Source organism: Vanellus vanellus, assembly GCF_965231255.1.
Source record: "Vanellus vanellus genome assembly, chromosome: 1".
NCBI classification, from domain to species: Eukaryota; Metazoa; Chordata; class Aves; order Charadriiformes; family Charadriidae; genus Vanellus; species Vanellus vanellus.
In genome coordinates, this window is record NC_138905.1 from 92,971,477 (window position 1) to 92,986,389 (window position 14,913).

Here is a 14,913-nt window from a genome sequence, read left to right on the forward strand (position 1 = left end):
TGCCGAGCTGCCGTTTCACGAGTGAGGCTCCCTCCCTCCCTCCCTCTCTCTCTGCCTCCTCCCTCCTCTCTCCCTCCCTCCCTGCCTCCCTCCCTCGCTCCGCCTGGGAAAGTGGGTTAGGAAAGGAGCTCGGGACTGGGAGGCTGCACAGGCGCCCACTGGAGCAGGACCATCCACTCGCGCAGCCCGGCGGCACAGGACTCGGCTAGTTCCTTTTCCTTTTTTTTTTTTTTTCCTCTTTTTTCCCCCCCCCACCTCTCTCCATCACTCCAAACGGGTCGATTTAATTGTTTTGTTTTGTTTTGGTTTTTTTTAATTATTTTGCTACCTGACTTTTTCCTCTTACTTTTTATCTTTTTTTTTTTTTTTTTTTAATTGAAGGTTGTGCTAAGACTTCTTTTTGGAAAGCCTTAGGAAAAAAAAAAAAAAGACAAGGGGGGGAAAGAAGCCAGCAAGAGACTGAAAAGAGCAAGAGAAAGTGGCAGCTAAGAAGGACCGTGAAATCACCTCCCCTTTCTGGGGCTGTCGATCAGAGCGAGAGTTGTACATTATTATTGTTTTCCTTTCTACATCTATCTATCCACGTCCACGCGCAGCGAGAGAGAGAGAGACAAGTACAGTCAGTGAAACTCGACGAGACCAGCCATGGTAGCAAGGGCTCAGCCTGATCGGAAACAATTACCGCTGGTCCTACTGAGATTGCTTTGCCTTCTCCCTACAGGGCTGCCAGTCCGCAGCGTGGATTTTACCCGAGGTACCGATAACATCACCGTGAGGCAGGGGGACACAGCCATCCTCAGGTAGGGCATTTTGCCAACTTTTCCTTTTTGATGTGTGTATCTGTGTTTCTGTGTGTGCGGGATATACGTGTGATGCGATACAGATTTGCGTGTGTACGTCTGTGAGAGTGTGTGTTATTTTACCTCTTGAACTGCAGTAGCAGCAGCTGCTACAAACAAGCTCTGTGTGTGTGTTTGTGCTCTAACGTAAAAAAATCGCAAAGCTTTTGAAAACCTTGCCACCGCTCTTCTCTGTACAGTGCTCTGGATCAAAAGAATTTCAGTGGGGAAAGATCTGTTTGTGTTAGCCAGCTCTCGTGAACGTACATTATCCACCAGCCCTGCAGTATCAATAGAGAAATCGAAAAGGGATCCAGCTCTGCTTGCCAGATGTTCCATTGATCTTCCCATACTTCTTTTTGTACCTATGCAAAAACTTTATCCCTGGTGCTGCCAGAACTCTCAGGCAAGTTCTTTTGGGAAACTCTGGCTTTTAATTTTATTTATTTATTTTTCTGCCCTGTAGGAAGAGGAAATGGATACAGTAGTTGAAAAGGCTGGTGAAAAAATGGTGCAAGAGCTCCGGCGTTTATGAAGCTTATATCTCATTCACTGTGTTGTTTTTTTTTTGCGGGGCTAAGTAAATGGGTGTATGCTGTGCCTGCGTGTCTGAGTGGTTGTGATGAGGGTGTCTTTGCACATAAAGCCTTGTTCACTGGCAGTATTGGGTGTTGTATTTCTGTGTTTGTCGTGCAGGTTTTCTAAAGGTAGTTCTGAGGCTACCTGGGCTTTCAGTTAGGAGCATCCCAAATAGTTGAAATGCAGTCATCTTTTTCCTGTGGGTTTCTTTTTCAAATTCTGTCTTGCTCAACTTACCTGCAGTAACTTCCCTACTGAAGGAAAATTCTGTGCTTGCGAGTATGTGCACACACTGTGTGTTATGGCTACAAAACTACTGGACGTAATTTAAAATAAGTCTGTAATCTGTATGAGGAGCTGATAGTGCACAAACCCTGAAGCGCCAAGGGAGCAATTCCCTAGCAAAGCTAACAGCAGCAGCAAAGTTTTCTTTCTCTATCCCTGAAATAAATCCTGCTAGATGTCACCAAATGGTCGGCTACATGATCCCCTGTGTCCTGCATCCCTCCCATTTAATAACGGAGGGGTATGTGAGCTAGCAAGATGGGATCAGGGAAGAAGGATGCTAGAAGAGGGATGTGTGTGTGTGTGTGTGTGTACGCGTATCGCTTCTCTCAGCTCCCGTGTGCTGGGTTGTTTTGATCCTGGAATATCCGTTCAGCAGCTTCCATTCCCCAGCTCTCCAGACTTGTTAACTCGCATGTAAGATTTATCCACACGGAGTAATAGGATTTACAGAGTAATTCATCTGCCTTGCATATGCGATGGAAGGGGTTTAGATGCGACATGGTAAACACCTAACAAGGGGTGTTGCCTCTGACTCCCAGCTTCTCTCCTCTCCCTTCCACTCACTAGCAATTCATATATCCCATTAACCCTTTTCTAGCGGGACTCCCAGCTGGCTTACCCCATTTTTAAAGGCAAATCACTTCCATCAATCATTTATTTTGGAGGGGCTGCTCAGGCAGATGTTTGCCAGCATATGTTTGGTACATACAGCAGCAGACAAGTCATTAAGCTCACTTGCCCAGACAGGGGTCACTGGATTTCTATTTCCCACTTAACCTTGGAGCTTTTGAGTTTATCTAGACGCTGTGTGCTAAAGCTGCATTTGCAGCAGAGAGGGCTGAGCGGATGGGGGAGATGGTGCCTGCATGTGCTGCGTGCAAAGTGCCCGTCAGCAAGCTCAACAGGGCTGCATGGGAGAGTGGTTTCGGTGATTGTGCGTGGAGCGTGTGGCTTTGCCAGTGTTATGTCAGGCACTAAAGTAAAACACCTGAGTGAGGTGATCCAGCTGTGTCAGCCAGATGTGCGCCAAGTGACACAGTTTGCGGGAGCGGCACGCCACCCGGCCGTGTAACTGCTTGCCCCGAGGAATACCGTGTTCCTGGCAGGCTGCGTTTCTGTCAGAAGTGACTGTGGCCAGTGCACAGGCTTTACCTCCCTCAGCTGCCTTCCTAAGCTTTTTAATCAGATCTGGCTGGCTATATGCTTTTCCCGTTTCCTAAGAAGGGCAGTTGTCTCCTCTCCCTTTCTCCCTGGGACCAGCCTCAGGTTTCTGGGATGTTTCAGTCCTTCCTTCAGAGGAGAGGCATAAAACAGGCGGTGCTGGGAGACAGGACTGCCACATGAGGCTGGAAGGGGTGAGAGTTTCCTCTGTCCCATACACTTTAGGTCCTGCAGGATGGCATTTTATACATTCAGTTTTAAAGCAAGGGCTGGTTTGCTGGCTTCCCCCTCACTGGTTTTCCTGCCCCTCCAACACATAACTCACTTTAAGGCAACCTTGCGTTTGAAAAACTCCCAGCATCTCGCTCTCCCTGCCTTATACATCCACTAGTGACAATGCAAGGGGAAGAGCTAGGTGGAGAAAAACCAGTAGATGATCTATACTAACTGTGCTCAGAGCACATCTTTACTCCACAGGCAGATAGGGAAGAGATTTCTGCGCAGAGATCATATCACCTATCTGTGCTACGGATCTATTTCAGAGGGAAGAAGGAGCGTGCAGTGGCGGTGTACCAGTGCCCAGTAGCTCCATCCTGTAGCTTGAAGGGAAATGAAAATGTAGGAGGGAGAAAAAATGATATGCAGTTGGAGAGAATTAAAAGCAAGGTACATAGTGATAATATAACTAAAAACATTTTGTTCCTGTAAATTGTGGTGTAAATCATTCAGCAAAGCACCAAGGACAGGGTATTCTGAATGATTCTTCTCCTTTGGGGCTTTATACATTTGTATATCGTGTTACATTTGTAGGTGGAAGAATGGGTGGGTGGACTGTTCTATGAAGTGAAGAAAAATAGTTTATTATAAGCCCTAATGTTCCCGAAAGAAGCCACTCCTCTGGAGCTTCATCTACAGCTTGTTATTCAGAATGGAATTATTCTGGGAAGTTTGGATATGACTTTTTAAAGCTATGGCATTTAAAATATTCCCTTGCTGAGGACTTTTAAAAAATGTTCCTAACTCTATACTGGCTCATCTCCTAAATGACCTGGCAGCAGATTTGATTCATTTGTTGGCCTTGCTGAAGGTTGATGACTTTTAGTGAGTATTTGGCATGGGGAAGTTAGTCAGGGAATTGCAGAGAAAGAGAATAAAAATAGCTCGTGATAGACTATCCACAGGGAAAAGGGTAATGATCCACTCCTTAGAGCAAGGCTGAAAAGGGAGGAGGGGTCTGAGAGCTGCAACAGGTGAGAAGGGCTGAGCAGAGCTGCTGGTGTTTGGCCAGCTACGACGAAGAAAAAAGAGAGCAGGATGTTTCAAAGATGACACTGTATATCAGAGAGCCTGTCAGGCTTACTAAGGTTTCATTTTTAACTCTGTCTTCAGCAAGCAAAGAAGGACACTGAACCTTATTTTGAGTATTGAGAGGGAACGGTGTGCTACAATTCCTGCCAATGTTTTGCTTGGAAGGTTGCAGTCATGAGGTTGTTGGGTTTTATATGCAACTTCCCTGCTTGATGCTAGGAAAAAAAAAAAAGAATCTCCGAACAGCAAACACACAAAATATCCCCCCAAACTAATTAAAACAGGTAAAGAAAAACAAGCCCCAATGCCAAATCTTCTTTCTGTTTACCTGCCTCCAGCATCCTCTCCTGCCTTATTTGCTCCGTGAGTGTCCTGTGAGCAAAGGCGGGGACCCCGTGTTTTGTTATGCGCTTTCAGCCTAGGGAGGGGATGAGAAATAGGGAGGACATTGGCTGAGTGGGACATGTGCAGTAGGGAAGGGCAGCTACTGCAGATGGGGGAGGGAGGGAACTGTGCCTCTGCATCGTGTTTTACCCTTAAAACGGCTTAGAAGCAAAATGGCAATGGGGTTCCATGCTGTGGGATCAGGTACAGTGTGTGAGGGAGAAAGATCAGCTCTCTCAGGAATCATCACAGCAGCTCACCCCAAAGTGCCTTTAAAACACTATTCTGAGGCCATCAGTAGGACTTACAGGTTGCCCAGGGCTTTTAGTAGTCCTGGCACAAGGGCATATTTGGCCTTTAATGACTTATGAAATGGAGCTCATCGCTAGCTGGAACCAAAATGGGTCACATCCCTGTTCCCATCCGTTCAGTTGTACCAGTACAAATCCACCAAAGCCCAAAGGGCACTGCCAGAAATACTGCGTTTGTCTTTGGGGCAGATTCCTGGGGACTGCTAATAAAGAGGTACAAGTGACTCATCCAGGGTTTAAGCTGCTGAGCACTGCTCAGATGATGCTCAGCCCATTGGAGAACTGGGATCTTGCCAAGGCCAGAATTTGGCTCATTGTTCTTGAGTTTTTCCAAGCATCAACTTTTCATCAAGAATTAAATCAATCTGGTGCTGATGCACTGATGAAAAACAACATTTAACTGAGTGTGCAATTTCCATTTTTACCATTTTTTTTTTTAAATACTGTGAAGTTTCAGGATGATAGCACGCTTAGGATCTTCCATCCTAATGGGTACTTAGTTTGTTCACGTTACATGTGTCAAAGGATGGGCTGGAATCAAATTACCAGCCGTAACGATAGCGCTGTTGGTGTAATCCTGCAATATAAGCAATTTATGCAGACTCTGTTCTTGGCCTCCCAGTATTTTGCTGATATTCTACATGTGGAGCTATGCTAGAGGACAAAGGCACCTCAGGCAAAGTGGCAACGCAGCATCACAACAAAGTTTATGCCCTGTACAGTCATTTTAAAAGAAAAGTAAAAGCTGTTCAGATTACACTTATAATTAGCATATAATTTATAACAGGGAGCACTGAGCTGAGCCCTTTGCTAGAAATGAGAATAGGCACGTTCAAAGGTATAATGCTACATAATAATACAGTCTTGGCAGTAAAATTGTAACCTTGATTATTAGTAGTATTGTTGTGGCACTTAAAAGGCCACCACTAAGTTGAGGCACCCTTGGTATTAAGTGCCACGCGAGCACAGAGTAAGAGAGAGATCCCCTCTTCTGCCGGGGGTGCGGGCTATTAGCCAGGACGGGCAGAGGCCGGGGGTGGGCAGGAGGCGCCCGGAGGTGAGGGGACTCGCCCAGGGTTGCACCGCAGGGCTCGGGCGCACCCAGCCTGGCGACCTCTCCATTAGCTTGGGTTGCCTTTTGGCTCCGCCAGGCAACAACAACCCGGCGGATGCGACAAACGAGGTTTCCCATCGCATGTCCTCGTTCTGCGCTGGTATTGACTGCAAGTCCCGAATGCTCTTCTTTTTCTCCAGAGTATACAAAGCCTTCGTTATTGAATCTAGCGAACGTGTGTTGAGGGAAGGTGTGTTGGGATCTGTGCAAAAGAGGCTGTACTCTGCTGAGACTTTCCTTTTTTTAAAAAAAAATAAATTAAAAAAGCATGTAAATGTAGTAACAGATGATGTTGCAAAACTTCAAGGTCTGGCAGCAGATGGTGCCATTATATGAAGGCACACATGCACACATAGATATGTGAGCGTGCGTGTAGACGTATGATAAAGGAAGTTGCAATATGTATATGGTCAGAGGCTGGCGATTAGCATCTCTCCTTATACACATGCGGTATTTATATATGGTGTGCCCAATAGTGAGCGGAGCCTTTGTGGTACCATGTTTTCTGCAAAGTGGGACTTACCCCTCACAAGCAAAGGTGGAGTGGAAATTAGAAAAGAAAAGGCTCGCTCTGTGGTGAAACTGTGTACGTTTAATAACGCTGTATGTATAATTTGCATTCAGAAAGAGGGAGAGGGAGAGACAGTATGAGACTGTATGGCTTTAACCTCCTCCCCTGAGTCTGCATGCACACTTCAGTTTGCAGCTAAGTACCATATGTTTTCCTACTTAGTTGGCATTAAAATTTATATAGTAGTACGTGTTACCTGGAGTGTCTCAGAGTCAGTACCTCTTCCACTCCGCTCCCCTCCCCAGCAGGTCATGAGGAAAGACCCAGTCTTAAAATAGCTCACAGTTACTGGAATTTGCCGTCTCATAACTATAAGTTTTTCAAAATATATATTACACGTACCTGCCCTTTATATCCATACCCACAGGCGTCTGATTCTGACGGAGCTGCGGGGCCACGGCTCGCTGCTGAGGCAGCGGCAGGGCTTCGACAGGCTTACTGCGAGGCTGAATATAGCCATTTTCATTGACGGTGCCTAGTTTTGTTGTCCATCAAAATTCACTCTGGCTCGTGTGAACTCATGCTCTGCTGGAGTAAGTGCAATGGAGGGCACAAAGGTGAGGTCAGGAATTTACTGAGTTTTCTTTTACTCTTCTCTCACTGAAGAAGAAACGAATGTGATTTTCAGCTGAATCTGACACCAAAGCATTTGCTTCAGGCTTCAGGCACATCTAACGTGTCTGGTTTTATGGTAAGTAATGGGAACTAATAACAATGAGTTTCGCCTCTGCCTAGGAAACAGCTATTTCAAAATAATCTGAACAGCTGATCTCCCCTGCGCGTGTATATTTCTGCAGGTTTTTATTAGGAGCAACTGGGTTGTGTGGGAGAGGCTGGCTGTGACTCCAGAGTGCCTCCAAGCGTGCTCGGCCCGTGCAAGGAGAGGAGAACCAGCCCTGCTGCAGCTCTATTGATTTCACTGGGGTCGGGCTTTTTCGGTCGGAGCTGACTTGATGGAATTGAGCCCGCTCAGGCTGGGCTGGAGTTCAGCAGATACTTTGCAATAACACATCTGCATGAGGTTTGGGGGTGGGGGGCGTGCTTGCGTGCGCCTGCGCGCGAACGTGTGTTTCCCTACGTTTGCTCCCGTTGAAAAACAGAAAGTGTTTTCTTGCGTGTAGTTGCACAAATGTTCATGTACTCTGTAAAGTTGCAAGCTTTGTGTAGGTGAGAGGCAGCCCTGGGCAGGAGAACAGGCTGCTTGCTTGGAGGTCTGCGTGGCTTTTTCCTGGCTCCTGGGCTTCAGTAACCATCGCTAATGCTGGGACCGTCCTTTCGCTTCGCTGTGCCTCAGTTGCGACAGCCGTTAAGGAAGAAAGCAGCAAGTGAACAGTGTATTGCATCTTCCTCTTCTGAGGTTAGCACCGCGGTAGATCTGGCCAGTGCTGTCCCCCTTCCATAAGCAACCTGAACCACTTTCACTACTGAAATTTGCATTTCTGTGGCAGAGGGAAGTAGTGAAAGCTTCTGAAGAGCAGGGAGGTTCGTTTCTCTTCACGGGCGCTCTCCTTAGATGGGGTCTTAGAAGAGCACCGGATTTACAAGGGGGAGGGAAAGGCCGAGAAGGCTCCAGCTCCCCAAGCACCAACCCCTGTGCTGCGCGTTTGCAAAACGAAACAGGGGTGGTCCCGCAGCTGCGCAGCCGCCGCTCACAGGGCCACTGCGCCCCCTCCTCTCAGGAGCAGCGGGGTGACCATGCTGGAGATGCACCGTTGTCGCTGCCCCTAATGTGGCGTGACTTGGTGTGTCAGTGACAGCAGTATCTCACCAGGGGTGGCGATGGTGCTTTCCAGTGTGGGAACCCAGGGGTACTCTAACCGGGAACCCGATGGTACCTGCATGGCAGCTACCTGCTCTGCCTCCTCACTCCGTCCCAGGCTGGTTGTCCACGCTGGCGCGAGGCTGGGCAAGACTCGGAGCTGCGCGTCCGTTCACTTTTCGTGCCTCGCTGTGCAAACAAAACCCATGTTGAAATCCACTGGCAGGCAGCATCCATGACTTTGAATAGTAAATACAAATCTCTCCCTCTCCCTCTCTGTGTGTCTCTCTCTGTTATTAAGCTGACAGGCACTTAGCCAATTATCCAGTCGTCGTCTCAGCTGTATTTATGGAGGAGGAAGAGACAACGCACACAGCTCTTGTCTTCAGGGCTTCAGCTGAGTCTCCCTTGTGTGCTGTAGCATTTTCCCTTGTGTGAGCTGCTTAGGACGCTCAGGGAAAGAAACCGACGAAGGGGATGAGCTGAGGAGAGGGAGGGGGAAGCGGAGGGGGGGGAAACGGGGTCCGCTCCCCCACACTAGGCGCGCGCCAGAGCTGTCATTGTTTGCCATTGTTTCTGTGTTTAAATTTGGCAGGGCGCGCGTGCCTTTGTTGCATAAGGTTGCGACGGATGGGGAATGTGATGGCTGCGGGTACTTGCAAAGTCGTTTTGCGATGACCAAGAGTGGGGAACTATGCAGCGGCAGATACTGAGTCTGTGCCTTAAAGTAAGGGGGCCACATGTACTTGGGGACATAGCGTGAATCTGCGACTTAGAGCCAAGGACCACCCCTAATCCCTGATGCGGTATTGTGCCTGGAACATACAGCCTGCGCTGGCTCAAGTGTTTACTCCAAACAGCAAAATTTAGGCAAATAACACTGAAGTGTTCTGTGAATATTTTCATGAATGTTAAAAATGAATTCACTTTGGCTGCAGCTGTGCTTCCTTTGTGTGTGTGCATGTGCATCTTTTTTTTCTTTCCCCCTTGTGAATAATCTGAATGGATGAGTTTTCCTTGCCCTGGCATTCATGGACAGAACATTTTAAACAGGTTCATAGCTGAGCAAACAAGGCTCTAGCTGCAACTTCTGCAGCTGGAAGTCCCTGGCTGTACAGATTTGCAGGCGTGTGCCCCTTCCCCGCCCCCCCCCCCCCCCCCCCAACTTTGTGTGTACACCTGTGATGCTCTTGATATATATTTATATAGGATGCTGCTTGGGGAGCACTGGACGAGGTTCTTACAACCCCCTCATCAGAGCCTGGGCATAAAAGCATTGGAACAAGTGAGACGTGGAGCTGATCGCAGCTTGAGCCACAATAATTTATGTGCATGTGACAAGAGAAAATTACCTTTAAACTCTGCACCCAACCAATCAATCTTACAGCAGCCTGTTTTTGCTAGGAAAGGTGCCTCGGGCCAAGCCTATCAAGCTCAGAAAAAGAAAGGTTAAAATGTTCTAACATCATTATCTCTGTCTTTTCCTTTGGAGGAGAGGAGCCACAGTGACAAAGCCTAGCTGACTCCTTCACACCAACTCCTTCATAGTGAACCCCATTCCACCCCCAGCCCCGATTCCTACCAGGAATGAGCAGGAATTTGTCCACGGTCGGGCCCCATGTTCACCTTCTCAGGGAACAGAAAGGAGAGCGTGTGACAGAGGGGACCAGGCATAAATAAGCATGCTGGCATTGGAAAATGCTCAAGAGGGGAGAAAAACACCACCGCTACAAGGTAGCAACCCTACTGAGTGCTGCAGGTAGCATAGGGATGTTAGGAACCCCCCATCTGTTCCAGGGTGTCCTCTGAGCTTGGAGAAAAGCAGGACTCGGGGAGTGATTACTCCCTGAAAAATTATTGTCCTCTCTCTGCCAAATACAGTATAATATGATCTGTAGTCTCCCTGCCTGCAGCTATAGAGCAGGGAGCCTGCGCCCGCTGAGGCAGTTGTTTATTGGGACTTTGTTGAGGGAAGGGGCATTTGAGCCCCACTCATGAGCAGGGGCATGTGTGAGCCATGATTCAGTGGAATCTGCTTGTCCCTTCAGAGCAGGCCAGGTTTATTAGCAATCCCCTCGAGTCAAGGGACAGGGGAGGTTTTAAGCAGGTGGGAGAGGATGGGGAGGGACTGCTGCAGCCCACCCTGCCCCTTTTCCTGCCTGCTGCCTCCTTAGCCTTTGGCGTGATGGTTAAACAGTGGTGGTCCTTCCACAGCCCCCTGCCATTTCTCAGGCAGACTCTGTCCCCCACCTCCAGCTCCGTGAGCTGGCCCCATAGACTCTTCCTAGCTGTCCCTGCTCAGCAGGAGCTCTCGATCCTGACAGCGGGGGGAGGACCTTGGAGCCCTACAGCTTACCAGGCACCCACACTGTGCTCTCCTACCACGGGCACATCTCCCACCACCACCTCCGTGCTCCCTGAGCAGCAGAACCTGCAGGGACCTCTCAACCCCAGCCACAGCAGATCACTCCTTTTTCAGTAACCTCTTTTGGATGGCTAACTTTCCCTAGCCAGTCACTGCTGTCACCACCCAGTTACGCTGTGCCACCAACCATTGGGGTGGCTGATACCACTGCAGAGAGGCAATCTGTGCTGGAGCAAACGTGAGGGAGAAAGCTGCTTTCCAGAGTCCTTTGAGACACTACGGAAAAATGACGCACACATCCGCACAGTTGCTGGCACGCACCCACCATGCACCCGCACGGGTGTATTTGGCTGTTTCTTGGATTACACTGCGATTTAATTGAAATCAGTCCTGGGTGTGGTGGGGCTGAGATGGGGGTGCTGGCTGCGTGCTCAGGCAGGCTTTATGCGCGCAAGCGAGTGCCTTGTGAGTAGATGACCATCGGTCCTGGAAACCCATGGACCTTGTGATAAGAAGCTAAGCAACTGCAGCCCCCTCGTAGGGACTTTCCTGCTAATGGTGGTTGTCTGAAATGGATCAACTTGTTGATGGGGGGGGAAGGGGGGGGGTAGGGGCAGGCTCTGGGTAGTATTGGCCTCATGTTAATTAAAAAAAAAAAAAAAAACAAAAAACTAAACAAACACCAACAAGACAGAAAGCATAAAGAAGTGCACATAGTCAGATTGCCTTTCTCACCCATGTACTATGTAAGGCAGGCCATGGTTTGGGACGGCAAACAGCTCAGGGCAGCATATGGGGGCAGTACCCCTTTGAGTGTGCTAAGTGTGGGCAGCAGTAACAGAAGATCCCATCCTAATGAGGAACAGAAAAGGAGTTACCTCCTTCACCATCTAGACCCACTCTTTAGGGCCTGTTGTTTTTATACCTACTACTGAGATTTGGAGTGTGCCCAAACCCCTCGAGTCGTGCACATGCTGTACCTCATCTGCCTTCCCTCCACCGCCATCCTTGGCTATCTCTTGCCAGCAAGGAAAGGGAAGAGTGTGTTTGCAGAGATTTGTCCACTGGGAGAGAAAGAATGGATAAGTTCGTCAGAGAGAGAGAGCTGAAACCTCTCTCTCCTGTCTCCCCTCTTGCAGATCGCACCCAGCTCCCTTGCTTGGCACACTCCCACATCCAGCCTGACACCCTGCTCGGTGAAGTTGTCTGTCACATCTCTTCCTTGCCTTCTCCATCTTCCCCCTCCCTTCTTTGCTTTTCCTCTCTGTCTCAATCCATCTCCTCCTCACCCTTCACCCCTCCCCAACACATGTCCTTATTCCTGACTGTTCAGCACCTTCCCTCTTTTCCTTTTCTTTCTCTCTCTTTGCTCAACTCTGATTTTCTTTGAATTTCCCTCCCTTCGGAACCTGGGAGCAAGAATGGGGGGCTGGGGGAAAAGCAGATGAGGGGAGAACCATAGTGACTGCAGTGCCCTGGCTCTCCTGCTGTAGACGATAGAGCAGGTTCTGAGCTCTCTTGTTGAGCATGGCCACTCAATCAGCTCTTTGTATTCGGGCTGGGATTGCAGAGTATTCCCAATGTATTTATTTTCTGTTCCTACACAGAATGCCTGGTGCCTGTTTGTCCTGAGAGCTCATAGGAAGGGGTGTGTTGGGGAGGGCTAGTAAGAAGTGGGGGCTGCATTGCCAGTAAAGCTCTTTCTCTTCCTAGCAGGAATGTAGTTGGATGTGTGTTGCATCCCAGTAATCTGCTTCTCCTGCTTTCAATTGCAGCCCAAGTTGGAAATAGTGGAAGGAGAGCCCGATCATTGATGAGCTGGTTGACAGGCAAGGCTGCAGGCTGGCGCGAAAGCCACCTTGCTTCTGTCAGCAGAGGAACATGCTGCAGTGCTTCCTTGGTGTGTTGTGATTCTACTGCTACAAGTTGGAACGGGGCAGCTGGGGGCTTTTTTCCCCTCTGTCATAGCTCTTTCTTGGGGAGAACCTTGATGTTCCTGCATGATGCTAATGTGGGGTGGCACAGATCAGTGCCGGGGTGTAGACCTGAGATTTTCTTGTGCAGGTGGCAAAGAAGGCAGATGCAGCTAAAAGACAGTGGTGGTGCAATGTTATGGAAAGTCCTCGGTGTTCCAAGTGCCAGACCTCTCTGACCTTGAAGAGAAGGAGCGGGTCTTTAGCTTGTGAGTTAGGATCATTTCGGCCAGATTTGTCCATTGCAGGAGGGGCTTTCCAGGAACTCTGGAGACAGCCCCACATCTTTTAGCATGGAATCATAAGATGCTAAAGAAAACTAAAGCCAGCTGCTGGTGCTGTAGCAGGGATGTTCCTCAGTGCTGGTCACCCTTTATTATCCTCATGTGGTACTTCCTTTTTGTGAGATTGGGACTCTGAAGCCTTTGTGAAAACAACGAATCCTGGCTGCTTTTACACCTAAGGGAAACCTGAGATTGGCATCCGTAATCAGGAGCAGAAGGTGCTGCAGGCAATCTGTCTTCCTAGCACTGCATTAAACCCATTTTAGTTCTTTCAGCTAAATATCAAATTATCTGTCCACCCACACATCCTCCCCACTGCATCTACTGCGCTTAGTGATGGGCCATCTGTAGGACTTTTACTCGGACAAAGGGGGTCCACAGGGGTTCTTGCGTAACATGCTTCATGCGTATTCATTGGCCTTTAGGGTGGCATTTCTTCCCTTCCTATTCTTCTGGCTAGTCTCCAGTACTGGCAATGAGTCAGAGGCATACAGGTCTATCCATTTGAAAAGTGTGTCCCAAGGTGGAGAAACATGTGCAGCTTTCTTCCTACCTGAGTTGGGAATTGGTGCTTAAATGCAGGCCAGGTGGGTCAAGGACCTTGGACATAGTCAGATCAGTTAGCCTTTTAAATGTCTTTCCTTTTTCCACCTGGAGCTCAAAGTGGGAGCATCGTCCAACCCCCAGAGAAGAGAAATGGAAGGTCACGCAGCAGATTTTACAGCATCTTTCAGTGTCTTACTGGATGCCACGTTGTGTTCTGCTCTTGCTGCATCTCTGCTCCACAGGTAGTGTTGCCTGCTCCCTGTATACACTGAAGTAGAGTCCTGTGTCTGTTTGGGGTAGTTTGTGTTTCTAGGGAGATGTGGAACAGTTGGATGTAGTCCAGAAGAGAGCAGTGGGAATGATCAGAAGTCTGGACAGTATAGTCAGTGAGGACAGATGGATGGAAATGGGGCTGTTAGGCCTAAAGATGAGAGGACTAATCATGAGATATGAATAACAGCATGCAGGTACATAAAATACCAAAGAAAGGAATGATCTCTTCTGCAGGAGAAGACAAGGAGGAATGGTTTAAGATCGCAGCAAGAGAGACAGGCTGAATGTCAGTAAAAACTCTGCAATAGTAGAGATAGCAAAACATTGAATCAAATTGCCTTGGGAGGCTGTGTAGCTCCATCACTGGAGGGCTTTAAGAACAGACTAGACATGAATGAGGAGTGACAGATGCCACAAATGACAAAGTAGAGCTGATCCATCCTTCACAGAGAAGAACAGAGTAGATGGTTCCTTCAGGTCTATTCCACCTCTGCTTCTCAATTCTGTGCAGCCTTCAGGCTCAGAGAATGGCAGGAGCACGGGCAGAAACACAGCTGAAAGCTTCAGAGAAGCGCCTCAGCAAGAACCCAAGTGCGCCTGGCCTGGAGGTCCTTACCCATTTCTTCTGCTGTGGCTGCTCTTCTCCCATCCCAGGAGCATGGTGTGCTCCAAGGAGTTTGTAGTCCGTGTCACTCTAGTCCAAGCATGTGACGCTCAACCTATCTGGCAAACAAAAGTAGGAATCAGTGTCAAGACTATCCCTAAAACTGATTTTCTTTTGGAGGGAGTCAGATCTTTTTCTCATCAGCTGCCTTTGGAGGGCCACAGGACCTAGAGGATGTTTTACCACAAGTGTGATAGGAAAAACAAGTTTAAGGCTCAGTGTTTTATCCTGGGAAAGTTTGATGATGTTGCTGAATGTTCACCTCATGAGGCTTTGTCAGCGCGTTCTGCTAATGAAATGTCACCTTTCCCTGGTGTGACATCACCTTGTGCATTGGGATATCAGCCCGTGAGACTCAGTGTCTACACGAGGGGTGGATGTACTACAGTGTATGAGTGCTGTTGGGGCTTTTCACCACCGGGGAGATGATATAAAACACAAAGTGGGGCAGGCACCAAGCCACGCAACCACTGTGTCATGCCTTAAGCAGTGAA

General features: G+C 48.6%; 1 protein-coding gene across 2 annotated transcripts in view; it reads left to right on the forward strand.

Moving 5' to 3' along the window:
* Positions 1-645: 645 nt before the first annotated feature.
* The window catches only part of LSAMP (limbic system associated membrane protein), a gene marked incomplete at both ends in the record, with an annotated part of 318,738 nt that continues 304,470 nt past the window's right edge, over positions 646-14,913 (forward strand). For both annotated transcript variants that reach the window (XM_082495005.1, XM_082495006.1), the window contains one exon: positions 646-800. In XM_082495005.1, the coding sequence (XP_082351131.1) occupies positions 646-800 (155 nt within the window). The remainder of the gene's footprint in view (positions 801-14,913) is intronic.